This window comes from Fundulus heteroclitus, chromosome 16, assembly GCF_011125445.2.
Source record: "Fundulus heteroclitus isolate FHET01 chromosome 16, MU-UCD_Fhet_4.1, whole genome shotgun sequence".
Classification (NCBI taxonomy): Eukaryota; Metazoa; Chordata; class Actinopteri; order Cyprinodontiformes; family Fundulidae; genus Fundulus; species Fundulus heteroclitus.
This window is the reverse complement of record NC_046376.1, coordinates 22,360,661-22,388,535: the sequence shown is the minus strand read 5'-3', so window position 1 is coordinate 22,388,535 and position 27,875 is coordinate 22,360,661. Positions and strand designations below refer to the sequence as shown.

General features: G+C 40.9%; 3 protein-coding genes across 3 annotated transcripts; 2 read left to right on the top strand and 1 right to left on the bottom strand.

The window, feature by feature from the left end:
* Window positions 1–279: 279 nt before the first annotated feature.
* Window positions 280–20,441, bottom strand: tbl3 (transducin beta like 3). The gene is made up of 23 exons (XM_012872366.3): window positions 20,282–20,441; window positions 20,130–20,181; window positions 19,948–20,043; window positions 19,549–19,596; window positions 19,325–19,466; window positions 19,156–19,240; window positions 17,782–17,952; window positions 17,592–17,667; window positions 17,416–17,512; window positions 17,121–17,338; window positions 13,866–14,007; window positions 12,470–12,528; window positions 12,153–12,259; window positions 11,912–12,041; window positions 10,089–10,328; window positions 9,919–9,989; window positions 8,953–9,109; window positions 8,518–8,576; window positions 6,334–6,437; window positions 5,820–5,891; window positions 3,936–4,094; window positions 2,277–2,370; window positions 280–1,714 (listed from the first exon to the last, which is right to left on the bottom strand). Exons 1-23 carry the CDS (start codon window positions 20,311–20,313, stop codon window positions 1,342–1,344), a joined length of 2,784 nt encoding a protein of 927 aa, XP_012727820.2. The 5' UTR covers window positions 20,314–20,441; the 3' UTR covers window positions 280–1,341.
* A 1,192-nt stretch (window positions 20,442–21,633) lies between these two features.
* rnf151 (ring finger protein 151) lies at window positions 21,634–23,630 on the top strand. Its single transcript, XM_021321388.2, has 4 exons — window positions 21,634–21,881; window positions 22,443–22,612; window positions 22,711–22,807; window positions 23,095–23,630. Exons 1-4 carry the CDS (start codon window positions 21,879–21,881, stop codon window positions 23,569–23,571), a joined length of 747 nt encoding a protein of 248 aa, XP_021177063.2. The 5' UTR covers window positions 21,634–21,878; the 3' UTR covers window positions 23,572–23,630.
* A 1,058-nt stretch (window positions 23,631–24,688) lies between these two features.
* Window positions 24,689–26,990, top strand: LOC105933013 (40S ribosomal protein S2). Its single transcript, XM_012872374.3, has 7 exons — window positions 24,689–24,790; window positions 25,074–25,211; window positions 25,298–25,387; window positions 25,909–26,016; window positions 26,093–26,426; window positions 26,695–26,786; window positions 26,868–26,990. Exons 2-7 carry the CDS (start codon window positions 25,077–25,079, stop codon window positions 26,946–26,948), a joined length of 840 nt encoding a protein of 279 aa, XP_012727828.1. The 5' UTR covers window positions 24,689–24,790; window positions 25,074–25,076; the 3' UTR covers window positions 26,949–26,990.
* The last annotated feature ends 885 nt before the right edge of the window (window positions 26,991–27,875 follow it).

The window sequence follows — 27,875 nt, the reverse complement described above, 5'->3', positions numbered from 1 at the left end:
CGTCACATTGTGCTCATAGGCCAAAAAAAAACATCAAACTTTGTTCTTATCTGACCAGAGCTCCTTCTCCCACATGTATGCAGTGCTTCCTAAGTGGGTTATAGCAAACTTTAAACTGTCCCTTGGTCTTCTCTGACCAACCTTTAGAGGCTTACACAGAAGATATGGGTTTATACTGAGATTATGTTACACACAGGTAGAGCTGAATTACCAGTTAGGTGACTCCTGTAGGCATTTGGTTGCACTGGATTTTTTATTAAGGAGTATCAGAGTAAAGGAGGCTGAATACAAATACTTTTTATTTTACAATAAATGTGAAAACTCTGAATCCATTTCACAATCATGAGCTACTTTGCGTTGGTCTAATCGCTCAGATTCCAGAGGAAATGCATTGATGTTTGTGACTAATGGGACTAAATGTGGAAAAAAGTTAGAGGGGCATGAAGAGCACCAGAATTTGAGGGATATGGGTTTTCTTTCCCAGATGCATTAGGAAGTAAGTAAGAATTTATGCTTATTCCCCTAAAAACTGACATATTTTTAAATGCAAGGAGGTAAGGAGACTTCAAAAAAGCAAGATGCAAAAGTTCTGCTGGGGAAACAGCTTCTGGTTTTAAAAAAGATCTGATAGGTTTTAGTCCTCTGGTTTCCTCATTAGTGAAACCAGAGGACCAAAACATTGCATCCTCACTGCAAAATTACCTGATGAATGTATTGATTCATATTTGGCATAAGACCACGTTATTCTCTACTTCTTCTGAAACCTGCTGGTTTTTTGTTGTTTTTGTTTAAATCAAGCCTGAGAGCTCTGAGGTTTTGCTTGTTTGAAGTCACCTGCTTATCAACAAGATGAATAACATGTCAAATCTAAAACCACTTTTACAAATAGGCCCCTAAACAAAGATATTTTATTCATCAACATATGAGTCACTACGTTAGAAATTGAATGTGGCTGTGTTGGTCTTACGAGGAAGCGGTAGATTTCTAATCCCGTAAGTAGATGCACTGCTGCATATCTACTAATTAGGATCTGCTTCAAGAGAATAGCCCTGGCACACAGCCTAGATGCTTATTAGCCGTTTCTTCCTCCTTAAGGCTTCCTCGATGTTACATAAAATAGAATCAGGATGCTTCATTGTTTCTGTAACCCCAGTCCTAAAACCCGCATAGAGGAACTGATTTAGGCGGGACACAAATATTTACAGTGAAACCTGCTATCTGCATTTGCCTCAATTCCCCGCTTTGTTTCCCTGGCTGCTGCAGTCAGTCAGTCAGTCAGCTATTGATCTGCAGACTGAAACCTCAGGTGGTTTCTTTCTAGAAGTGAGCGCGGCGATGCTGTCAGCTTAAAGTCAGGCATTGTGGAGCGGATGAAACTGGGACGTTTTTCACCACTTGCACTGCATGATCGTCCTCCAGCTCTTCCTCCTCTGAGCTCTCCTCGCTCTCTGACTGGTGGTGCCCGTTGGTTTTGGTGCTCTCTCTGGTTTTCTCCCGCGCGTCGCTAGCGGAGGCTTTCTTCGAGGCGCTGACTTCGTCGGCCTCCTCTTCGTCTTCCTCGCGAGAGCCCGGCTCCTCTTCTTGCTCGCTATCATCATCGTCGTCGTGGTCTCCCCTCTCATCGCTGCTGCCTTTTACGTTTTCTTTGTCGATGAAAAACAAGGGCTGCGTCTGCGTGACAGGAGTGGTGTCCATCTCTTCATCCTGCTCCATACTAGACGAGATGTAATAAAATCCATTAGATTAGCAGGCAAACTCTTACTAGCATATATATATATATATAAAAAAAAAAAAAACATATATATATATATATATATATAGATATATATATATATATATATATATATATATATATATATATATATATATATATATATATATATATATATATATATATATATATATATATATATATAGATCCCAGTTGCAGAACGTTTGCAGCAATCCCTTATAGTTTTTCCTGCCAGTGACCTCAGTGTGGGAGACCTTTAGTTAACCATTTACGGCTTTTCTCAGCAGAGACAAAAATGCAGCTCGGCGAGTAATACTAGGTCACCATGAAAAGGAAGCGCTGCCCCAGCCTTGTATTGTGATGCAACTTTCAATGAAGCCATCTCTAATTATAAATGTGAAGTTCACCTGCAACTAATAACAGAGGATGGTACAAGACGAGCTGCACGTACGCACCAGGAAATAAACCCGTCTGAAGGCTCTACGCAAAGCCCTCGTAGAAGCAGCAAATACTTTCAAATAAGCTAAAGAGTTAAACATCTCACCCAGATGATGCCCCAGCTACTCTCATCTTCTGCCACATGTAGTTGAGAAACATGGACGCCTGCAGCAGGCGGCCGATCCTCTCCATGTGTCTCTCTGCAGGAAGAAGAAGAAACAACCACTTGTTTTCAATAAACTTAAGAAATATGTAATAATGTCAAAATGTCCATGAATCTCTGTTCTGACTATAACTACTACTGCTTCTCTCCAACCCATGAAGAAAGGAGGAAACGTCTTCAAGAAACAAGAGGTCCAGTTGGCTTCTATTTAAGCGCTTTTAGGATGGTGTCAATAGTAGAAACTCAAGGTCATTTACTTATCTTTAATTGTGAAGCTTGAATGAACAAATACTTGAAGCCACATTTTATCACACTAAAGAGCCAGTGAAGGCAGACTATACAGCAAACCTTTTCAATTTAGTTTTTTGATCAAGTCTCATCATCATTGTTAAAGGAAAGCAGTCAGAAGTGCTTGAATTATCCTACGTGTGTTGCTGTTAGTGTTGTTTCGACACGTCACGATTGCTATTCTCTCATTATGATCCGAACAGGTTGACAGGAAGACAGTTCTCATGGAGAGCCGGAGAAAGCTTTTCCACAGACAACGCTAATGTCAAAAACTATGGAGCTAAAAGAGTGACAGCTTGCGGCTACATTGAAAAGAGATTTGGCAGTGCTAAATGAAATTTTGAAAAACAAAACATTTAAAAATCACTTGCAGTGACATTGAAAAATTAGACATTAAAAAGTCAAACATTGTTATAAAGTAAAAACTTATGATATTCTCTTGTTTTCAGTGAAGTACCCACTCCTCAGTGTCATCTGTAAGATGTTTGAAGGGTTTCTTGCATCTGCAGCCGGTTACAAGCCACCACAGAGCATCTTACTGAGATCAGGTTTTAGGTTTTGACTCAGCTCAGGACCCCCACTTCATAATTCTCAGTAAGTCCTTAATGGCATCTTTCAGGTCATTGTCGTGTTGCTGTCTTGCTTTAGGTTTTATTTTTCTTTACAGATGGTCTCACATGCAAAGGTACACACTTTCATCAGCAAGAACCTGCTGCAGGCCCCGTGGTGACATTTTAGGGGTTTTGGAGACTTCTTTTAGCGTCTTGTGATCTGCTTTCTGTGTGACTTTTGCTTAAATGGCTTCATCGGGGCGTTTTGGCAATTATTTTTTATTGTTCTCCAGTTTTAGACTGCTGTAAAAAACAATTTCAATCATTACTAGATCCATAACCAGAGCTTTTCCCTTCTTACCATTGATCACTAATCGTCCAGAGGACAGAACCGGTCTTGTACCTGCTCGGCCCTTCAAATCTTAATTTTAGATTTTTCATGTTCAGATGTAAAAACATGATTTTCAGTCTATAAATGCAACAAGCAGCAGCCTAAACTTTGCTGCACTTTCATGAGTTACTCTGATAAAGACAAAAGGGACACAGAGACCGGCCTCTGGCAGTCTAGTAATTAGTTTTCTATTGGATTCAAAGCTACTTCTATCAAATAACGTGCAGCACATTTCTTTCTGTTTTCTGTGATTATTAAAAATGTCTTTTATCTGGATTGGCAGCTCAGTTCTCACGGAAAAGCCGATAAATATCAGTGCGAGTATTTTAATCTAAGTCCAAAAAACGGCCAGATCTTCTGCGGCCTGCTGACCTGTATACGGGATGAGACCCTCCAGGTGTGTGCGGACCGCCTGGTACTGCAGCAGCTCCTCGGGCGGCAGGTGCGTCAGCAGCACCCGGAGGACCGCCTGGGCATCCAGACAGTTCCTGGCATTGGTGTTCCACACAACGCAGTAGCGCAGCAGCGACTCTGAGTGGGACAGCAATCAGAACATCAGACACTGAAAAAAATAACTTTTATTGTCGGTGTTTGTAACTGACCATTGAATATGTAAAGGAGCTATAAGTAATACTGACACCTTGTGGCTCAAATCAGTACAACAGCTTGCCAATCAGAACAATCTAATATGCCGTTTGTAAACGGTGTGTTGCTGTTGTGAATTTTTCCTTCCTCAGGATGGGTCTATGGTGTTGTAATCTGTTTTAGTTCTGGTCTCCTTCTCCTACTGGCTTCCATGTTTGCAGGCTGCTGCTCCTTTACCAAAATAAAATACCAAATGTTGTGCTCTGTTTTGGGAACGCTGGGTAATCTTATAAGATTGGCTGAAGAACCAGGAAGTAAACACGGGCTACACACTGAACCAATGTAGTTCTGGGGTCCGTTCTTCGTACGTTGCTTAAAACATCTGAGATCAAATGACACATCCAAGATGATTTCATCCGGCTAATCGTGATCCGGCTAATTGGGTTCTCTAACACACCTGTTGTTTATGATTAGTATGGCTGGATTGAGTTATCTGAGATAACTGCGCGTTCATGTGTTTGTTTAAAAGGGGAAATGTGCCGATAGTAGAAACAATGATCAGCAACGCTGCTATTGGCTGTTCAGCATGGCTAAAGAACGCCCACAGTTTTTCTCCCAGCAGAACACAAGCTTTTAATGGAGTCATTAATTAAAACAACAGGGAACACCTCAAAGTCTGCTAAAGCCAGGAGAGAGGGCTGGCAAAAAGTAGCAGACAAATGAATGTGTAAATACTGTCCATGTTAGATGTTTCTATCACTTTCTACAATATGTATTTTTGCATTTTAATAATTTCACATTTACTTTGTTCTTTTATATCATCGCCTCCACGGGACCCACTAGAACATGGGGACATGTAAAAATGAAGTACAAGAATATTCTACAAAATGGTAGCCTTTAATTATTATACTGTATCTTAAAAAGCCACTTTTTTCTTTTTTTAAAAGCCACTGTTAAATGCACTCAAAAAAAACCTCTTTGGATGTACATAAAAACAATCACTCCTCCCTGTTAAACACTTAATGTGTGGTACCAACAAATTAATTATGTAAATAACAGCCTTACGAGAAAAACGATATGTCTCTACAATTACACTGTCGCGCTGCGCTAAAGGATACTCTCTATCTTGCAATACGCAATTAATTCGAAAAAGCTCTGCGAATTATTCTTGCACCTTCCGCAACAGGTTGCTGTCGTAAAAATGGACATGGCTACGGCAGACTTCCCTATCTCCTCTGCTTATAAAGCCGCGATCTAATCCTGTTTACATGAAATAAGCCTGCTCTCGAGCAGGCTTAAGCTGGCGCACATGTTGCTATGACAACAAGTCCAGGATGAGTTTCGAAGAACCAAACGATCCAATATCATGCCAAATCGTCAACAATGAAATCCTGCTAACTGAGTTAGCGACGTACGAAGAACGGACCCCAGGACCGTACCTCTAGGTTTGAAAGGAGAAAAACATGACTAAGACAAAAACCGATTGTTTATAGGTAATGTTACTTCCATCCTGGGTGACAAATGAGAATGATTTAAGGTTGATTTTACAATAAATATCTTACTTAAAGCTCCTTTAAAAGTGGCATATTTAAGACATTAATTGCTTCCACATAGTTCAAGCGCCACTGATGGTGTATGTCAGAAAAAGAAAAAAACTGATTTGTTTGCTACCTTTTTGATCTACTCGCAGTTTCAGCAGCGTCTTTTCCAGCAGATCGCCGCCATCCTCCGCCTGACGAATCTCTAAAAACACAGACAGCCATAATTTAGCTACAGAGACCCATTTATTCTGGCCGAGTTTGAAACAAGTAGAATATTTTCCACAAAGACAACCGGCTGGCTTCAGATTTTATCAGATTTTATCAGATACAGACACGCGTGGCACTCTAAAGCTTGTTTTTAGCAGCACAGTTTCAGGTCTTTGGGTTTCTGCGGCACACTTGTTACATCATGTCCAGTAATGAATCTGGTTCTTGGCTTTTTGCAGGAATTCTCCAGTGATGATGCAGAGCAACAGTTCCTGGTAGGAAAAGGTCATGCTTGTGTTGTTTACGCTCCAGTGCACAATTGCCACACTGAGAAGCCTATCAGAAGGAGTGATGACACGCTGAAGATAAACAAAAAGTGGAAAATACAAAGGTGGTTTGTGTATTTAACTAACATAGTTCAGATCAAAATCAGGTACCTTTGATAACAGTGAGCACCGTGTGAGGCTGGTCCAGGGAGATGGCGAGACCCAGAGCCTTCAGATATTTCTTCTCATGCAGCAGGTTGGACAACTCCTGCTTCCTTCAGACGCAACAAAAACACACAGAACCAACCTGCTGGTGAGAACCTGAATGCACTTACTATGAGGTTTTTATTGCATCAACCCCAAACAGGATATAGATGCTTAATAAGGCATAAACATGTTTTACTGCACACTTTGTTTAATATCTTAATTACAGGGTTCCCACACCTTGGTGAACATCAAATTCAAGGACCTTTCAAGGACTTTCCAGGACCAATTTCCTCAAATTCAAGGACCACACATGGCGGCATTTACCTACTGTGACCGCTGAATAGTTTATCATATTTTAATACAATGCAAATGCAATAAAAGACTAAACAGCATAGAAGTTGTTGGGTCAGAAGCAATGCAACAAAGTGGACTGAATTCATAGCCTACATTTATATCCACAGTACATGGCTATGCCATACTACATTACATATAAGATGTACATTAGCCTACCGTTTCATGGAATTTTATGGAAAAAAGTGCAGCATTGAGATGTTCAGAATTATATCAATTTGTTTCACTTACTTTCATCTTTGATTAAGCTAGTTTTTGACTTTGACTCTAAAAAGTCGCTAAATATAGCGACAAAGTCGCTGAGTTGGCAACACTGCGTAAATGTAACCTATTGGACGCACGTAGGCCTAAACCGTAGCCTACCAACTAACGAAGAAGAGCGAACGTACTTTTGCAAATTAAAAGTCTGAAGAATCAACATAATTTTAAAAGATAGTGTGGTAGTAAAATAATGACACATGAGTCGTCATCCGTGTGAACTTTCAACCCCACAAAAAAATTCAAGGACTTTCAAAGACAAGGTGTTTTTTTTGGCTGTTTTCAAGACCTTTCAAGGGCCTTGAATTTATTTTTTCAGATTCACAAATTTTCAAGGATTTCAAGGACCCGTGGCAACCCTGTAATTATATAAACCTAACCTTGCCTGCGAGATGAATTCTCGCTGTATTTGTGCGTTCACAAACACACGAGTTGTACCGCTCCGGCTTCAACCGTTTGTGTCCGAACCAAAAACAGTTCGGGCCAATCACGTTGCAGTATTAAGTATTAAGGCGGGACATGGTGGTGCGACGAAAGCGAGACGTGCTGATGAGCTTACTTTCTTGTAGTTTCTCACTGTGTAGCAGCTGCATACGTTTTAATTTGATAACGTGATTGGCTAAAACCAACCTTTGATAGGCGGGCATAAGTTAACGCTTCGCCCAATCAGCTCAGAGAGTATTGCTGTAATTCCCCCTTTCCCCAAACAGATTGAAATGGAGCAGTCCCAGACTGATAATGTGCAGAACTAGAGTGCTACACGTTATCAATCTGGCTGATCAGGTTAATATAAACTTGTAGGTCCAGACATGATGTTATTTACACTTTTTGACATAATAATGTAGTGCCCAACAATAAAATGCACCTGATATATATTGAAGAACATACTAGTGCATCTTAATAAGTTACTAGGCCACCAAAAAGTTTTGTTTTTAGTAATTCAGTTAAAAATGTGCAATTCATAGATTATATAGAAGTATTACACACCGAGTGACACATTTCAAGCATTTATTTCTGCTTATTATAGCTGACAAGCAATTAATAAATATTATTTTTATTTAAGTAATGTAACATTTTGCCTATACAATAACTGGAAAAACTGCTGGATTAGCAGGACGTTAAGCCTCTAATGGTCATTGTTAAAGAAGCTTTGTGTCCAGGGTGCAGTATCCAAGCACAATTATGGAAAATTTAGTGGAAGGAAAAAAGGGCAAAGTGTGGGAACCTGAATTTTGGGTTTTTGTAAACTTTAAGCCATAATCATCAAAAGTAACAGAAATAAATAATTGAAATAAATATGTGTACATTGTATCAATATACTAAATGGGTTTCCCTTTTGAATTTAATTACTAAATAAAATAAAATAACTTTTAGATGAGATTATAACTGAGATTAGAGTGACGCGATGTAATGCATCGCATTATCTATGTGTAAATTGCAAAGAACCGCCTGGAAGTAATATTGGATAGAAATATTTCAAGTGCCACGTATTCAGATTCTGCGACACAAATTAAAAACAACTCGTTGTGCACGTCTTACTTCAGTATCTGATCCTCTTGTTTGGCCTGTTCCTCAGCCAGCTCCACTTCAGTCACATCCTAGTGACGCAAAATATGGCATCAGTTATCGAATGACATGAAAGAAAAAAGGCTGTTTTCCTAAAGAAAAGCGTTAGCAGTAAAACACTTTGCTGTAAAAACCTCAAAAACACTGACAAACGAAGCCACCATAGTTGCCCAACAACATTTTTGGAGATGCTTAAAGACATCTATTACCAACTTCCCAAGCATGTTTTGTTAAAAGAAAAGCATTCATTAAAGTGCCGCAGCCAAAAGTTTATTTATATAGAGTATGAAATATATGGCAGTCCATTAGTATACCTAATCTATACTGAACTGCTTTTTGATGAAGTCAGTGTTTTAAATAATCTGCTCAGCAACCATCAGTCGGTGGTGGTCAGTGACTCCAACTCACCGCCCACACTGTGATGTTTGAGTCTGCTGAGCCTGTGACCATCTTATCGTCCTTACGACTGCCGTGGAGACCCCACACTTTGTCCTGGTGGGCGTCCAACGTCTTCACGCACTCGTTGGTCTTTATGGTCCACAGCTTCACTAAACCATCTGAGCCGCTGGGGGCGAAAAAAAAAAAAAAACAGTCAATCGCAAAACATTTAGAGGTTTGTTGATTTTATACAATTGAGGACATTGAAAACACAAACATAGACACAGGAGAGATAAAAAAATAATCTATGAGGTAGTTTTTATACACTGTATAACTCTACAAAACTAACAATTATTTAGTAAAAAGCTCACAACTTGGTATTTAAACTTAAAGATGGATTCTGTTTTGCAGGCGTCTGAGCTGCTGTGGTTGCAGCTGCTTTCTAAAGTATTCATGCCCCTCGAACACATTATAAATCTATTTTAGTGGGAATGTTTATGATAGATCACAGGTAGCTCCTAATTTTGATGTGCAAGAATAAATGTAACAAAAACCGTAATAATACAACAGTATTATAGAGGTATGACAGGCTGGATAAGAAAGCATCAAACACATTCAAAGCTGTTTGAGGGAGAATTCGTTGACAACTGTGCACTCTCCAAAAATTCAAGAAAGAAAGACGTCATTGAAGGAAAGGGGAGCCGCAAAATGTAGATGGAAGATTTTTGGTCTGAACAAACCTAAATGTAACTTTAATGGCCTTTATTTAAAACACCCATATGGTGAAAAGGAAGCTAACGTCTGTAGTGAAGCATGGTGGAGGCAGCACCATGCTGTGGGAATGCTTTTCTTCAACAGCCACAGGTTCAAGGGGTACGAATATTTTTTTGCAAGGCTCTAAATAACTGCGTTTTATCTTTTAAAACTCTATAATGCAATTATATGCTGAGCTTCTACAAGGAGTGGACCAACATGTGGACAGAGGTGAGCTACTACCTGGTCAGCAGCTGGGTGCCCCGGCTCACAAAGATCACTTTCAGAACCGATGCATCGTGGCCCTCAAATGTCTTGAAGAGAAATGAATTGAACATTTCTCAGTTATCTTTCTACATGCTTTCTAAAATGTAACACCAGTATATGACTGAGATCATATGATGCAGTCCCACCTTGAGGCAGCTGAAGTCCTGCAGGCTCCACAGCTTGGTGGTGCCGTCGGCGGAGCAGGAGGCCAGGACCTGGTCCACAGGAGAGAAGCAGACGCTCCAAATCCCTCGACGGTGGCCCCGAAACACCCCCAGGAGCCCCAGGTTTCCATCCCCGGATAGGGACCAGAGTTTGGCCGTGCGGTCCTGGGAGCCAGAGGCCAGCAGTTTGTCATTGGGAGATACTGCAACACTGTTTACGTCCTGCAGACACGATGGAGGCGAGAAGCACAGGAATCAGTCAGGAATGATTTAAAAAAAAAAAAAAAAAAAAGATTCAGAGCTTCTTCTTCTGCTTATCCGGGATCGGGCCACGGGGGTAGCAGCCTTAGTAGGGGGCGGGCGGCTTAAAGATTCAGAGCATTGAACATAAATATTTAAGAGCATCCCCTCCTCCCCCCGATAGAAACTGATTCTTAGCATTCAAGAATCACTTCCAAGGTAACAGGGCCGGATGTTTTTACAAAGTTAAAAGAATGTGACTCCGCAAGACAAAAGGAAAGTTTGGTAACCCGGCACAGACGACTTTTTGTTTTTGTTCGTCTCACACCTGAAGTGTGCGGGCGCAGCAGGAAGCAGCGCTACGTGAGAATGTTTCCGTCCAGTGTCTCACCGATGGCAGAAAAATGATTGTTTCCTTCTGAGCAGAGCCGCCCTGCATAAACCAGTTTAAAAACTGTGCGGATGCAAGTATTTTTAGACAAACATATCTTGCTCTTTTACACAATAGAAAAAGACAATACACAAACTTTTTTTTTTCCATGCTAAACTTATCTTTCCATACTTATGTCAAGACTTCCCGATTCTTTCAACCTTAAAGGCTGCAGAGGAAAGCTTCAAGTTGGAAAATCCAACCCTTACTTGGAGAACATTTATTCAAATCCCTTTTTTAGAGCATTTCAGTATAACACCTTTTAATTAGTAATACATACTCCTTATCCTTGGGGCATAAATAGGGCTTGACAGAGGCCCATATGTCTTAGACACTGCTCAAAATGGGAAAGACAAGTACACATAACATTCAATTAAGGCAAATGTATATGATCGTTATACGTCTGTAAATATGGTTACAAAAACATATCTGTTTGCATAAATGCGGCCATAATCTGAAGTCGGGGCAATAATTAGAAACAAGGACCTGGACCTGTGACCATTAAGGAGTTGGGAAATGCATCGTCCAATACTGAAAAACATAATCAACATTATTTAGTTCAGGCGTCTCAAACTCCGTTCCTGGAGGGCCGGTGTCCTGCAACCTTTAGATGTGTCTCTGCTTCAACACGCCTGACTCCAGCGTGAGCTTATTAGCAAACCTCTGCAGAGATGGGCGGCATGCTGGTGAGGTCGTTTAGCCAGCTCATTCAGGTGTGTAGGGTTGGGCACGTCTACAAGCTGCAGGACGTCGGCCGTCGAGGATTTCACCTTGAGACCGCCGATTCAGATCCACAGCGTTCTGAACGATAAGTATATCAGGTTTCGCAAAACAGCGTAAAGATTGCCAGAGCTACACTGTTGGTAGCGCTGTTGCCTCGCAGCGAGTGGGACGTGGGTTCAAATCCCGGCCATGTGTGCCTTTCTGCATGGAGTTAGCATGTTTTCCCTGTGCATGCATGGGTTCTCTCTAACTCTTTTCCCTGATCCCCCCTTTGGACCTGATTTTATGTTTTTAGTCCACTTATCATTAGCAAGCTATCCAGTTGCAGTAGAATCTTTGCTTTTTTTTTTCCTTTTTGGTTTACACTCTCATATATTAATTGAATATTTGAAAACTAGAGCATAGATTGTACCTTATCGTGCGCCTTCTCTGTGGTGCGGGGGCTCAGCTGATGGATCTCTGCTCCGGAGAACTCGGCCGGCAGATCCCACACCTTCACGGTGCAGTCCTGACTGCCGGTCGCGACGAAGGAGGCTTTCAACCTGGACACGCACCGAGATGGAAAGTCACTGATCAGCAGCCGTCACGCTGTGTGTGTACGCGGGAGGGGAGGGAAGCCTCAGCGGGCAAAGGGTAGCCGAGAGGAGTCTCACCTGGAGCAGCTGATGGAGCCCACAGCGTTAGTGTGGCTGGATCCCTGAGCCACGCATCGGACCTGACCGCTGTCGCTGTCCATCTGCCAGACGCGCACTGACCGGTCCTACGCTCACACACACACACACACACACACACACACACACACACACACACACACACACACACACACACACACACACACACACACACACAACATGCATATTTTGATACAGTGCTGGAAAACTGAGGATGCTTGCGCCACACGGCTAAACAAGGTTCAGTCTTTGCTGTGCGTTAAAGTTTCCGTGTGGTTGCAGGAGGTTTTTGACTTTACCTTGGCACAGCTTGCAAACAGGGAGGCTTTCTTGAACACGTCCAGAGTGAGGACGGTGTCTGTGGAAGACAGACGGATGACTCAGAGCGCATGTAAAAGTCTCCATTCAGGTCCAGCAAGTCATAAACAGTCCGCTGCCTCAAGGTGTCATAATCATTCCCGACCTGATTGCTCTAGATTCTGGCACCAGATACAGTTTTTGTTTCCTTTTACTTTGACTTTCTTTTGTGTTAGACCAGGGGTGTCAAACTCATTTTGGTTTAGGGGCCGCATTCAGCTTAATCTGATCTCAAGAGGGCCACACGAGTTAACTCATTACAAGATTAAATAGAACTAATAAAAGTGGACTTGTTGTTGATTTTTATATTAAATTAATTTCACTTTTACACAATATATTATGAATAACCTCAGCGTTTTTAAGAAAAGTATGTGCAATTTCAACAATACTTTTACTCAGTTAAACATTTACTTGTGCATTATGCATAAGAACTGATCACAGTGATTATACAATGTTGAAAAACATTTATTCACATTTTTTGTTACTTAAAAACACTGTCCTGCATGACAAAATACATCAAACAGATAAAAATTAAGGAATTATTTAAAATCAATTTTCCACATCTGAAGCTCAGTGCTACCATCTGCTGATTAAAACACAGCGCCCCTCGTGGACAATATAGAAACTGCAGATTTTCAATTAAACGAAGTACATGTTTTTTTTCAATAATTGTTTTATCATTCTCTTCCTTTTATCACCTCTTTCTTTCACCTTTTCTTTTTTTCTTCTTGTTCTTCCTTTCCTCTCCTACTTTCCCATTGTAGTGTCCATATCATTTGAGATATTCCCCAGCATGAATCATAATAAAACTATTCACATTCATAAATCAAGCAGAGCACTATGGCAAAAGCAGTACTGCTCCACTTGTGAAAGTCAAATCTGATGAGCTCTTTTTGGCATTAAGACAACAATTCTTATTGCCACATTTCCAGACAGGACACTGGATTAAAAAAATAAATAAATAAAAGATTATTATTATTATTATTATTATTATTTTTGAATAATGATAATGCATTTAGCCAAAGGGCCGGACTAAATTGTTCGGCGGGCCGTATGTTTGACACCCCTGTGTTAGATGGTTCATAAGAAAGCAGAGGGTAGCTCTGTTGCCATGCAAAAAGAAGGTCCACCTGCTGAGGTGCTTGCTTCTGTTTCAACGTCATAAACGGGAAACCATCCGGGAGTTAAACCGCCTTGTGTGTTTGGATAAAAGCACTACATCACTGTAGCTACGACTAAAACAGCAGCCTAGTAAAGGTTTGGCTCCTAGTGACTTGAGCTCGGTGAATCAGGTGCAACGGCTTTCTGGGCGGACGCTGCCCTCTGCTGCTCGCTCACCTGTGTGTCCGTAGAGGATCTGGCAGCTGTTGGTGAGCAGCTGGAAGACCTTCAGCTGGCAGCTGTTCGTGGCCACCACAATGTGACTGTCGTCTTTACCCAGGAACTTCACGTCCAGCACCTCGTCGTTGTAGCCCACGAACTGCGAGAGGCACAACAACAGAGACACAAGGGTCCATAAATTCTGCCATAAACTTTATCTATAGCTACTTGAAGCAACATTTAAATGAGGAAAATGCACAATATTTCTAATAACAGAAGTTTACATGCACTCATCTGCATGAAATACAGCCAATCTTTGGGCTTATTATGATTAACTAATCACTCCTTAACATGACTGTTTAACAGGAATATATATAACAGGGTTCCTACAGCATAAGGCAAGTTAAATGTAAGACTTTTTAATGCCACTTGAAATAAAAAGTTAAGACCAACTTGACGATAAACAAGATAAACCTGGTTGCGACAACGTCACCCAAATGTTTATTTTAACATAAACCATTACTTTCTGGCACAGTAGACATGTTTAAAATATAGGAAGAAAGCTAAAAACACACAAATTACAGATATATTTTTAACAGCTACTGAACTGAATTCACAAACTTTGTTTTGTTCCGTACTAAAATAAACTATAATTCAGTTTTAAAAACCACAACATAACCAGTGCCAACTCTTTTTCACAGCTATGGTCTGGCCGCAACAGTTTTTATTGGTTCCGCTATCGGGACGGAACCAATAATGGTTATGTTGAGCCGTTTGGTAAATTAAAAAATATATAATTGTGTCAATTATTTTACTGTTTGGTAAGGATTACAAAAATAAAATCCTATTTATGACCTGGTAACAATTTTAAGACCTAAGAAAGATTGATTTAAGACATTTTAATGCTAATTAAGGCCATAGTTTTATATTACAGTATAAAATGCCTTTTAATACTTTTTAAGGATCCGCGGGAACCCTGTATAAGCAAATTTACACACAACTCTCCCCCCTTTAATATTTGGTTACATTTTCCAGCTGGTTGCAGAGGAGCCTCACGCTTCTTTTAGCCACCAACAGGCTTCTGAGCTGAAATTTTGACTTATCTGCTCATAAGGGAAAAGTGGAGCTCAGTTAAAGTGGCTCAGACCTGGAGATTTAAGGTGGTTTGTGAGTTATTGAAAAAAAAAAAAATGCGTCAGGTCTGGCCATAACACCGTTCTCCACGAGGGGTTCGCCTTTTGTGGAGCAACCCATGCAGACGTGCATACTTCCTTCTTGGTCAGCCCTCTACAGAAGTGGTTCCCAACCCTGGTCCTCAGCTACCCCTGTCCTGCGTGTCTGAGGTGTCTCCCTGCTCCCACACGTCTGACTTAAATTAATAAATGATTAAGATTAAGAGGCTTCTGCAGCACTCATGCAAACATTTGAATCAGGTGAGCTGGAACAGAGACACATCTAGAACATGCAGGACAGGTAAACCTGAGGACCAGGGTTGGGAACTACTGCTGGGTACCGATTCAAATTTCAAGAATCGATTAGTTTCCGATTCTCAAGATTTAGAATCGATTCTTTTTGGTTCAATTCGATCTGATCCAGAACTGAATTGCTGGTATTAAAAACATGTTTTAGCTGTTACCTGAATTTTATGTAATTATGCGTCATATTGATACTAGTATCGTTAAAATTCAACAGCAAATGAATAAAGTAATGGTGGCTGTAAATAAAGTTATGGTGGCGGCTGTAAGGACCAAACACTCTCCCTGAATGTTGAGACAGCTGCTTTTTACAAATAACCAAGCAGATCCAGGGTAGAAAATAGACACCAGAGACATCTACAGCTGCTATTTCTATTCAGCTCAATTCATAAACACTGTATTAAACCAAAAGTGACACTAAATTTGGACACTAATCTGGTGCATTATTGAAAATATGCATTAAAAACTCACATCCCGGAGTGAAGTGTGAAGGCTCCCACTTACCCGGACTGTGAGCCAAGCAGGCTTTGCTCTGACTCGCATCTGTCAGCGCGCACAGAGAGAGGGACGGTGATGCCGCGCAACCTGGCGACCGCCTGCTTGGAGCAGCCCAGTGCATCGAGCTCGGTGTCACATATGAAACAGTGCCATGTGAAGACTTCCTGTTTAAAGTGTGACCACATGAGCTCTGCGCGTGCCTTTCAGCGCGGAGCAAGTAATGCCGTCTCACACGTTTACGTTCATGTGGAAAATGTATTATTTTTAAGTCGATCTTTGGTTAGATGAATCAATCTTTCGGATTTAATATGAGAATCGGTTCATAATTGGAAAATCGATTTTTGTTAACACAGCCCTATTGGGAACCACTGCTCTATAGTGATATGAAACTAGTTGTAGACAGTTACACATGCTGTTATAAAACTTTCCTAATTCACAGCTTGCTTAAACCTCACTGGTTCCCGAGGAGTTCTTAAATCTGGTTATTATCCTTAAATGCCGAGTGATGTTAGTCACTAGTCCGGCTCTTGCAGGAGGTAATGATCTCACGCCGCTCCAGTTTTTTGAAGCACCTTCCAACCACTTTCTAAGTTTTGCAGAATAATAACTAAACCCCACTCCCCCCCCCCCCGGGTTTATAGCAGGTATCTCAGACCATTAGACACGCAACGATGTGCACAAGTGGATCTACACATTTACCAGTATGTTGGTTTTTCTGTAAAGAGGAAAATATTGCCTAAATGAATAAATATAAATGAATCTTAAATTGGGTTTTGAGAACGGTTACATAATAATTGCATTTTTTTTTATTCTTTCTCACTTTCTTTTTGATCCACTGTATATATGAAGATACACTGTATATAACTGATGCACCTTTTCCTACTTTTGGCACCTTCTTCTGACTATTGACTATTGAGCCCATGTGACAAGTAAATTTGTGTAAAAATGTGAAATCAATAAAGACTATCTTATCTTATCTTACACACTTAATGTAATTCTTAATAATATTTGCTTTTAAACAATCTAGTTGATTTCTATTTTAAAATAACCTTCCTGTTGATAGATTTTTTTTATATAGACCAATATCCCTGCGGTAGACTGGCGACCTGTCCACAGTGTACCCCGCCTCTCGCCCATTGAGAGCTGGAGATAGACACCAGCACCTCTTGTGACCCTAATAGGGATAACCGTGTAGGAAAATAGATGGACAGTAGACTACTAGATCAGTTTGCCCATTAAGCTTTCTAAATGAAAAACTGCACATGGAGCATGAGTCAATAAGTAAGTCCCAGTAACTGACTTGCTGCTGTGTGGCGAGATCGGGAAGCTGGTAGAAGAGGATGTTGTGCTCTGCTGTGACCGCGGCTAATCTGGAGGAGGCCGGCAGGTGGAAAAGGTGCGTCAAACTGCGAGGGTTGTCCTCCTCTTCGTCTTCCTCGGAGGAAAGAGCCAGGGTAGAGGGAAGGGCCTGAGTATGAACACAGCGAGCAGTGCTGGCCTCCCACACTCTCAGCACACCTGCAGGAGAAAAGGAAAACAAAGGTGAGGGATGGAGATGTAAAACAAAGGTGCAGAAAGATGGTCGTGGTTCAAACCTTTGCTGCCAGCTGTGACAAAATGCAGGTTTTTGCTTTTTACTCCGATCTGGGACAAGTCTGTCTTCTCAGGCAGCAGCACGACTCCCTCGACAGCCTGGAGAGAAAAGAACACAAACGCTCAGTTCACTTTTACAGTAAAGAAAAAAAAAAGAGAAAACTTTCTCACATCTTACCTCATAAACTGGAACAGTTCTCTTAGCCTGGCGAGATTTCAGGTCCCAAACGGTGCAGATTTTATCCCTCCCAGAACTACACGTAAACATTTAAGTCCAATCAGTAAGAATACTACAGTCCAGCCACACACACAGCAGTGGGATAAAAAAAAAAAAGAAAGGATCTGTGAGGTGGCCGATTTCTGCGTACCTGACCATGGCGTCGCCGTTTCTGCTGAAGCTGAGGGAGGTGACGGCGCTGTAGTGGCTCTCCAGGACGCAGACGCACTGGCTGGAGCGCAGGTCCCACAGCCGAATGCCGCAGTCCAGAGACGAGGAGAACAGCTGCAGCCGGCTGATGTCCGGGTGGAACTGGACCAAGCTGCACAAACACACAGAGAAAATTAAATCGTCTCGTTTCTCTGAGCAAAGCCCTAACTTCTGTACGACTGCGTTACGTTTAAGCTTCAAAGCAATTCATACCGCTTCAATTATTCCATACTTTGTCCCAACCAAAACAATGAAAAACGAGAAACACGGCGGTCCACCTAAACCAACAGGCCGAAGAGGGAAATTAACTATACGAGTAAGCAGGTCTGCGTTAACTTTGGAGGAGCTGCAGAGATCCCAAGTGGGAGAATCTGTTGATAGGAACAACTATTAGTTGAGCCCACTACTGATCTTACCTTTATAAAAAAGGAAAGATAAAACACTAGAGGAAAGTCGTAGTTGAAAGAAAGCGATAAGGAATCCTGTTTAAGGTTTGCCACAAGCAGTGCAGGTTAAAAAAATACAAAAATACAAAACACTTCATGTGGCAAAAGAACAATGCTGCACCTCCCCCTGAACACAATCCTCATAGCAACGCAACACAGTGGTTTTGACCAAAGCACATTCATGTGTTAGAATGGTCCAGTTGAATCCAAGAACTAAATCTGATTGACAATCTCTGGCAGGACTTGAAAGTGAGAATGAATGTAATAGATCTAAATGTAATAACTTATTCGGAATGACTTCTGATGACATCGATAATAATGTCTACAATGTTTAATTGTTAAGTGATTTTTGTTTCGTCTTGTGGACCCCAGGAAGACTAGCTCGTCCCACTTTTGGTGACAGCTAAAGGGTGATCTTTTTTTTTTAACAATAAACGATAAACTTTAAAATGCATGTGCACAGAGGAGACGCGAATTTCAGTCTCCAAATGTGAAAAGCAGACAGAGACAGACTTCAAAGAACTTGCAGCTGTAACTGTAGCAGAAGGTTATTCTACAAGGCATTGGCTCAGGGTCCCGCAATACAAACACACACCATATACTAACTTTTTTTTATCTCTAAAAGAAACCAAATAAACTTGTAGCACAAATCCTATATTATTTTTCTTCCACTTCACAATTTTGCACCATTTCCTTTTTTGTCCATTGCATAAATCATTAATATATTGAAGCATGAGGCTGTATAACAGCGAAGCGCTCAAGCTTTTACCAAAACTTATGCATAAAAAGTACTGCAGGTGCATGAGGCTGCAAAAAACAGCCTTTTTAATTCTCATTGCTGGGCCTCCTTCATGGTAACCGATACTTACTGCACAACACCAGATGATCCTTTAAGGTTGTGAGTGCAGTACTGCTTGACCACATCCCAGACTTTTATAGTGGCATCGCAGCCGCCTGGAGGACAAACACAAACGAGTAAAAACGTGGGGTTTCTTGGCGATGCAGCACACATTTGGAGATCGGTGCGGCATTGCTGACCGGTCGCGAGTAGGGTGGAGGTGGAGTCAAAGGTCATGCTGGCTACGGGGATGGTATGGATGGCCTTCCAGGAGCGAGTGCAGCTGGCCTGCCTCCAGTCCCACTGCTTTAGCAGCAAAGCTCTGCTGGCCGTCACCAGCAGCTGGACACGAAGGAAACACGGGTTCGCTGTTTTAACCACCGCCGTTACACCGTGATGCTTAAGTGCAGTGAGCATCGCCTACCTCATCGTCGCAGCTCAGTGCAAAGGACGTGATATCCTCTTGATCATCCTGCAGGAGAGGGGGAAAAACACACGACACTTCCAATGACAGCGTGCATCGGCAACTAGTTTCTTTACGTTATTAAGAAGACAATGAATGGCAGGTTGTATTTCTTATCCTAGTGGCAAAACAGTATAAGATGAAATGTCTGGACAAGATTAAACTCAAAATGCAATTAGATTCAATGTTTAACGGCAGCCAACGATAAGAACATTTCAGCTGATTTGTTTTAAATCACTTTAAGCCTAAATGTTACCGAGTTGTACTTATATTTTATGTTTCATAGCCAATATGGGGTTATTGTTCTTTAAAAAAAAAAAAAAAAACATTCGACAGGATTCGAAAGCCGTCTGAACTCACATGTTCCACGCAGTGGACGATCTTGCCTGTGCTGATCTCCACAACATTGACTCGGGATCCACATGTGCAGAAAATGTACTTCTCATCTTTGCTGATCTGGAATAAAAACCATCCACGCGGACAATCAACACTTTATCAGTCTCTAACCACAGCCCAGCTTAAACAAACCTCTCGAAACTCACCTGCACCTTCCCGCCTTTGTAAAACGGCTCGATCTTGCTGGAAACGGCGTAACTGCAATGGAATAAGGACGGAAATCCATCAATAAGAGAGGTTGCACTTTCCCATCGCACACAAACTCCTCTGTTCTAAGTCCTACGGGCTAAAAACTTACTTCGTTTTAAACTGGAGGTTTTTGTTCGCCATGCTGCTGACTGGAGCCTCCTAAAGCAGAATATAGTGGTAAATAAACACGATATAAATCACCGGCTTCTCATTTCACACGTTGACTACAGCCACCACAATCCGTCCCGCATGTTGTTACCCGAGTCGCACACGTTGTACGCCATCTGAACGAGCGGACTCCGCCGAGCTGTGATTGGTGAAAGGTTCAGGACGTAAAACGCTGCGTACAGAACGTACGTACGCGACTTTGTCCGCCACATTAGTGGAGGACAGCGTAGCATAGACATTGTATAAAATTATATTATGTTTATGCTGCATAGTACAGACTGATTTTAAAACATGTTAGAGGTTTATTAAATTTCATGATTTTTTTTCCCTGTTTTTTTTTCAATCATCATTTTTGTGTTGTAGATCATACAGTAACTTAGAAACTAGAAAGTTCTCTGATATAATGGTGCGTTCCTTTTTTTTTAATCTTTTTAATGAACAAACTACAATTCAACAAAAAATAAGCAGAAAGAAATAGTAAAAATTACAAATAGTACTACTTATAATCAGTAGAAAGATATAAGGCTTTATAAGGCATTAAAAACATTAAATCTTCATTGCTTTCAGATTTATTGAGCCTTTCAGAGATCTAAAGAAGGTTTCAGTTCAACCTTAAATTGAAAAATATTGGGTTTTGCATTGGACAACGTACAGTTATTAATATATAATTTACCAAACAAGATAAAAAAAAAATCTAAGTAAAAGTATGGGACTTGTGGTTTTTCCTCTCACTAAAGAGGAGGATGTTCATATATGCCACAGTATACTTGAAATAAGTGTTTAATTTCAGTCCAAAAAATATCTAACATAAATACAGTTGTAGAAAAGATGGCAATTATTTTCACGAGATGTTTTAAAGAATGTTCAGGACTCATTCAAGACATTTCTATATCTGTTAATAAATTGATTTGTTGGACATATTCGGTTGGATTACCCTAAATTTTAGGATATAACAAAATAACTGGCATTACAAATTATCTATGATAGTCAAACGACTCGGCATGATTTGCAATGAATACATTCATTTACACTTTTAAATAAAAAAACAGTCGGTACCCGCCTCCCATCCAGAGGCTGGCTGGCTGAAGACAGCTGAAGACAGCTGTCCCTCTCCAATATGGAGGCTTTGTTGTCGTGCCAACCCGTTTGCTAGCCACGCTCGAAAATAAAGCCCAAAGTTACTCCATTGCTGGCTCTGAAAACTCTTTTATATTAAGTCAGCTGTGTTGCTAAGATTAACCTAAACCGATTTAAACATATTATCATTTGGCTTGGCCTCAACAATAAGCAGACGCAAGTTTTAAAAGTTGAGTTTGGTGCTAGAACAGCAGGGAAAGGACGCTGCGCTGCCCACAGTGAAAACTACAGTCTCCATTTGTCCCCGGACGCACTCCCTCATTCATGTTCTGTCAGGAATATTCATGTGTGTGTTGTATTGATAACAAGGGTGTGTGTCTGTGAGCGAGCATGTGAGTGATCGATAATATGGAGCAAAGCAGCGCCGGGAATGGAAACGCCATAAGGGACGGAGAGTTGTCATGGTGAGTAAAAGCTGTTTACATTTGTTCGCTTTGTTTTTATTTTGATATTTTATTTAATGAATTTGTTTATTTATTTATTTTTCTGTGGCTAAAAAAAAAGAAGCATTTAATAAGAAGTATGTGCGGGAAAAGCTTTGCGAATGAAGTAGAGTTGTATCTTTGTCGCTAAACAAAACTGAAAATAGCTCTTTACCGTTAGGGATTATATTTGAATGAATTAAAAACTGTTAAAAATTAAAAAAGTGTTTTATTGTTACTGTGACAAAAAGGGAAGAAATTGCTCTTTAGTAGTTTGTATTTTTTATTATTATTTTGTTTTCGTTTTTTGTGTTCATGTGTTTGGTCATATGACTTTCCAGAACAATTCTGTTTTGTTGTCCCTTCCTTTATGCTAAGAAACTGTTGTAGGGAGCTGTGGGGGCACCATGTTTTGCTCTCTACATGCTGTTTCATAAATAAACGTCCTCCACCGTTGTCTCAGTTTTGGCCTATAATCCTTCTGCTAAAGAACCAAAGTCTATCCAACTGTAAAATTTTCATATATACATTACGCATATCTAGGCAGACCCAGACGTTTCGACACAGAGTGGGGGCTACGACGTGGAGCTGTTTGTCGAACCCCCAGACTACGATTTGATCTGCACCATTTGTCAGGGGGTCCTCAGATGTCCAGTGAGAAGTGCGTGCCACCACATCTTCTGCAAGAAATGCATCTTACAGTGGCTAAGAAGGTCCAGAACACTGTACATCTGATCGGTGGTGTGAATGAGCGTTCATTTGTCTTTCCGAGTACAGAAATAAGTACTAAAAAGATACTTGTCTTGTGTAGACAGGAGACCTGCCCCTGCTGCAGGAAGCCAGTAAACCCAAGCTTGATTTTTGTCATGTACAAGCTCAGCAAATCGATTGGACGCACGAAAATAAAGGTAAGAAATGTTTCTAGTTTAAACATATTTGGGAGGTGAGCTGTCGTATCTTTTAATAGACATTTCACTGCAATCTCTCATTCAATACAAAGTATTTTTAGGGTTTATTTACATATCAATTGCCCGACTAAACACCAAATTTGATAATGGGAATGTAATATCTGAATTTACTATTGCTTGGAATAAATACATAAATAATAAATGTTCTACTTACCCTGCCAAATATTGTGTGCCTCATTTGAATTGTGTAATTCCTAACGATCTGTGCGTATGTGTTTCTGTCCCAGTGCAAAAACGAGATCCGTGGCTGTAAAGACACCTTTCCCCTCTCGGAGCAGTACTGTCACAGCATGAGCTGCCTGTACGAGCTCATCTCCTGCCCGTACCAGGGCTGCAGGGCGCAGCTTCTCCGCAGGGACCTGGACACACACGCGCGCCACTGCGAGCACTGGCGCCAGCCCTGCCACATGGGCTGCGGGACGATCCTCACTCACAGCACCCAGGCTCAGCACAACTGCTACAAGCAGCTGAGGCAGGAGTACGAGAGCAGGCAGAGGAACCACAGGGCCATCGCCACGGCCCTACAGCGGAAGATGAGGAGGATGCAGAGCACCATGGCGCACATGAAGAGGCAGATAGGGTTAATCTGTGAGAGCCTGGAGGTAATGGATGATCTGCACGAGGTGGAGGAGGAGGAGGACCCCGGAGATAGCAGCGGTAGCTTCAGTGGGACTTCAAGTCCCAATGGGGGAGTGGTGGCCTAGTTGTTAGAGCACAGAGCTTCGGTCCCAGAGGTTCTGAGTTCAACTCCCACAAGCTGCCATTCTGGGTCCCTGAGCAAGTCCCTTAACCCCCAGGCGCCGCACAGTGGCAGCCCACTGCTCCCCAAGGGGATGGGTTAAGATGCAGAAGTGAATTTCTCCATTGTGAGATCAATAAATTTCAATTTCTTTTTTCTTTTTTTTTTCAAGCGGCCACAGCAACTGTTAGAGAGCACGTTGCTCTCGTGTTTTTTTCTGCTTGTGTTTGTTTCCTGCAGGTGATGTGCTAGGTATGAGTGATTCATTGGCCAGTTTGTACATTAGTTTTAATTATTTTATAAGTAAAAACTTTCAACAATGAATTCTCTGTGCATCTTTTCTTAAGAGGAGTAGAGAATAAATCCAATCATGGATGATTGAGAATTTATAACAAATACTCTAAAATTTTGAATTTGTGATAGGCATACTTTCATTTGCTTTAAATCATTTGTGGGCCATTCAATACAAGAGTAATATTTTTTTCAGCAAGATTACTTCATTAATAGGATAAAAATTTTATAATTGTATTATAACAAGTTATAAAAAAGACAGTAGGGGTTGTTCTATAAAAGCAATAGTAGTGTTGTACATAAGAATACTAGTAATTACTATTAATATTGTTGTTTTTATATATATATATATATATATATATATATATATATATATATATATATATGTATGTGTGTGTGTATGTATGTATGTATATATATACATTCTTCCCTTTTCTGTTTTCTTAACCAACTAACAGAGCATTTATCATTCTTGCTGCAAATACTGGAGGCACTTACTAAAGTCTTTTCTTGCCAGACTAACGGATTTTCAACTATGCTTTAAAAAAATAATAAAAGGCAGGTGTCCATGATGTATGGTATTTAAAATCAATACATTTTCTTTTAATTTTTTAAACATTAAGCATTAGAAAGCAATAACGTACATGCAGTTATCTATCAATTTTGTTAAAAAAAGATACACTTAAAACAAATATGTAATCATGTACGTACAATGGTGTAACATTATATATTGTTATATTAGTGGGAAATAAAAAATAAACCCATATTTGGAAAAGCTACCAATAGAGGCAGCAGAGAGCATGTTCCCGCACCACCGAAATATCGCGATGACACGTTCCAAATAACCCCCGGCGGAACTTCCGGATGGTCTTTCTTCCTGTTATACTGATCACGTAAGTTTACGCATCTGCCCACATTTGTCGTGAAATCTTTAATTATCTCACACATCGTTCAATTAAACACATTCATTTTACATACAATCGAATATATACACATTTTCTCCTATTTACCTACCAATATTTCAAAGCAGATGGAATCAAAACTCACACTTTTAAAGGAAAATTAAAATCCATAAACATGGCGGTGTTGCTCGTTGCCGCAGACTAGAATTAGACCCACATTGTGACCCGGTCTATTAAATAACCCAATGTTTGGCGTTTATTTCGGCATTTACAGCAAATGGCGGACGACGCCGGTGGTAGAGGAGGTTTTCGCGGAGGTTTCGGAGCAGGTGGCCGAGGTCGCGGCCGTGGACGCGGCAGGGGCCGTGGAAGGGGCCGCGGTGCTCGGGGTGGCAAGTCCGAGGACAAGGAAGTGCGTTTTTATTTTATTTTTGATAAGGTTAAAATTCACTGGCTTTAAATGTTTTATTGACGAAGATGCGCTGTTCGCTCTCGTAGTGGGTGCCCGTCACCAAGCTGGGCCGCCTTGTTAAGGACATGAAGATCAAGACCCTGGAGGAGATCTACCTGTACTCTCTCCCTATCAAGGTAGGAGCTTTAAATGCACACCTCAACTGTTTAATGGTAAACGGCGGATAAAGATTACTTAATGTTTGTTTTTTTACTAGTGTGCATATTTTTTTGTAGTTACCAGAGCCTCTTTCCCTATCTGCCACATCTGGAACTTGTCATTTTAGAAAGTTATGAAGCTTTCCATCTGTCCATCCTTCTTACAACTTTCCATATGTTCAGTCTAATCTTTCACTTCCAAGAGGTCTTTTTTTTTTTTTTTTTTTGCTGGATTGTCCATTAATTTACCAATCTGTAATATTTCTGTTAATCACTCTCCTTTCACTCATGTCTGGTATCTTAAGTCTTTCCTATTTATCATCTATTAACCCTTCATCCTTGTCTTTTCCTTCTAGCTGTCTTTGTTGTGGTCCCACGTTTGGACCCAAAATTTACTTGGAAGATAAAAAGAAGTGTTGACTTTTAAACATTAACATGTGTAGGAGCCTTGTCGGTAAAATCTAACATCTGGTTGTTCTTCCTTTTTTTTTTTTTTGTAGGAGTCAGAGATCATTGACTTCTTCCTGGGTTCTGGTCTGAAAGACGAGGTCCTGAAGATCATGCCCGTGCAAAAGCAGACTAGGGCCGGTCAGCGCACGAGGTTTAAGGTAAAAGTCGGATCTGAACGTTCGCTTCGTTTTGTTGCACGGTTACCCCTTTAATCCGGCCGCTCGTTGTCTGCAGGCCTTTGTTGCCATTGGCGACTACAACGGCCACGTTGGTCTGGGAGTGAAGTGCTCCAAGGAGGTAGCCACGGCTATCCGTGGAGCCATCATCCTGGCCAAGCTGTCGATCGTTCCAGTCAGGAGAGGCTACTGGGGCAACAAGATCGGCAAACCCCACACCGTGCCCTGCAAGGTGACGGGCCGCTGCGGGTCCGTGCTGGTGCGTCTCATCCCGGCTCCCCGCGGTACCGGGATCGTGTCCGCCCCCGTGCCCAAAAAGCTGCTCATGATGGCCGGTATCGACGACTGCTACACCTCCGCCAGGGGCTGCACCGCCACCCTGGGCAACTTCGGTAAGCCTCCTCTGGGCTTTTCAGGACTGCAGGCGCAGAACCGTGTCTTTGGGTTTCTCCCTGCTCTGCTCGGCTTCACCTCGGCAGTGGTGCTGCTGTCGTTATCGGGAGAGAAAGTAACGAATAATGCACGGCAGAAAGACGTATCAGTGGTCTTCTCTGTTCCCAAAAAAGTGCTATTCAACAAACTTTTTTTTTTCTTCTAAAACAGTTCTGTGTGTTTTACTAGTTTTTCTTGTGCATCATCTAACAACTGCCTCTTCCACAGCTAAGGCCACCTTTGATGCCATCTCAAAGACCTACAGCTACCTGACCCCAGATCTGTGGAAGGAAACCGTTTTCACAAAGTCTCCATACCAGGTCAGTGGAACAAACACTTAATATTTTTTTATTTTTTAGTTGTCTGTTCAGTTTTAGTAAAACAAATTTCTTGTTTTGCAGGAGTTCACTGACCATCTGGCTAAGACTCACACCAGGGTGTCTGTGCAGAGGGGCCAGCCCGTGCCACCTCCAACCTCCTAAATGTTTTGTACAAAAGATCGTTTAATAAACGTTCAGACGTACTATGTGTTGGTGGACTTTTTGCTTCTGTTGTAACTTGTGAAAACTGGAATTTGAGTTTAGTGTTTTCTGTGGGGCGGAGAAAAAAGATTATATTGAATAAATATATTTTCCAGATTAAAATTTTTAAGGTTAAATTGATTTGTTATATTAAAGTGAAATACATCATTGTCTTACATTTCTACTATAAGTGGGTAAAAAGTCATTAAAAATGACATCAGTGATGAGGTTCTGCTTTCAGACAGCTCAGCCCCCTTAACGGCTCTTAATTTAGGATCTTCAGTAGCTGTATATTTCACCTTTTAACTTAAAAAATTAAGAATTTTTAAACAATTTTGTTTGAGCAGCCTTAAAGTTGGCCTGATTTGAGTAGGGGTTCCTTAAATGATTTGATGCTGATGTTTTAAAGATTTTAGTTTTTCTGTATTTGCAAAACTGATGCCAAATTATAACCACAAGAAGCTCAATATTCCTAATTTTTTACACGGAAGGCTGCACATTTTTTGTAGACATTATGAGAACTATTATTTCACAACTTTCTCATAATTTACCCCCAAAAGGGAGTCTGACATTGTTAATTTGGGTGTCAGGCTGAAAAGTTTGGGAGCACCTGTTTTGGAGAATATTAAGCGTAAAATAATTCATTCTAAAAGGTCTTTATTACTGTTTAAAAACTAATTTCAAACAGTTGTATCCAAGATAAACCAGCCTTAAAAATCAGTGAAATAGTAACTTGCCACATTGGGAAATCAGATGCTAACTTTTTTCTAGGGGGGGCTACTGATAATCAGAATACAAGAAAATTCTGGTCTCAACATTTTGAAGGGCAAAATATTAAGTTCAAGTTAAAGTATTTCAAGGTTAATTGTTTTACATTAAGTAATTTTT

Coding starts and splice junctions, on each gene's coding strand:
- tbl3 (XM_012872366.3), bottom strand. CDS start 20,313: ATGGCGAACAAAAACCTCCAGTTTAAAACGAA. Junction 19,597..19,947: donor TCGTCCACTGCGTGGAACAT/GTGAGTTCAGAC, acceptor CCTCTCCTGCAG/GATGATCAAGAGGATATCAC. Junction 9,110..9,918: donor GGCACCCAGCTGCTGACCAG/GTAGTAGCTCAC, acceptor TTTCGCCCCCAG/CGGCTCAGATGGTTTAGTGA.
- rnf151 (XM_021321388.2), top strand. Junction 22,613..22,710: donor ATCTTACAGTGGCTAAGAAG/GTCCAGAACACT, acceptor TGTCTTGTGTAG/ACAGGAGACCTGCCCCTGCT. Junction 22,808..23,094: donor TTGGACGCACGAAAATAAAG/GTAAGAAATGTT, acceptor TTTCTGTCCCAG/TGCAAAAACGAGATCCGTGG.
- LOC105933013 (XM_012872374.3), top strand. CDS start 25,077: ATGGCGGACGACGCCGGTGGTAGAGGAGGTTTTCGCGGAGGTTTCGGA. Junction 25,212..25,297: donor GCAAGTCCGAGGACAAGGAA/GTGCGTTTTTAT, acceptor TCGCTCTCGTAG/TGGGTGCCCGTCACCAAGCT. Junction 26,017..26,092: donor GTCAGCGCACGAGGTTTAAG/GTAAAAGTCGGA, acceptor CGTTGTCTGCAG/GCCTTTGTTGCCATTGGCGA.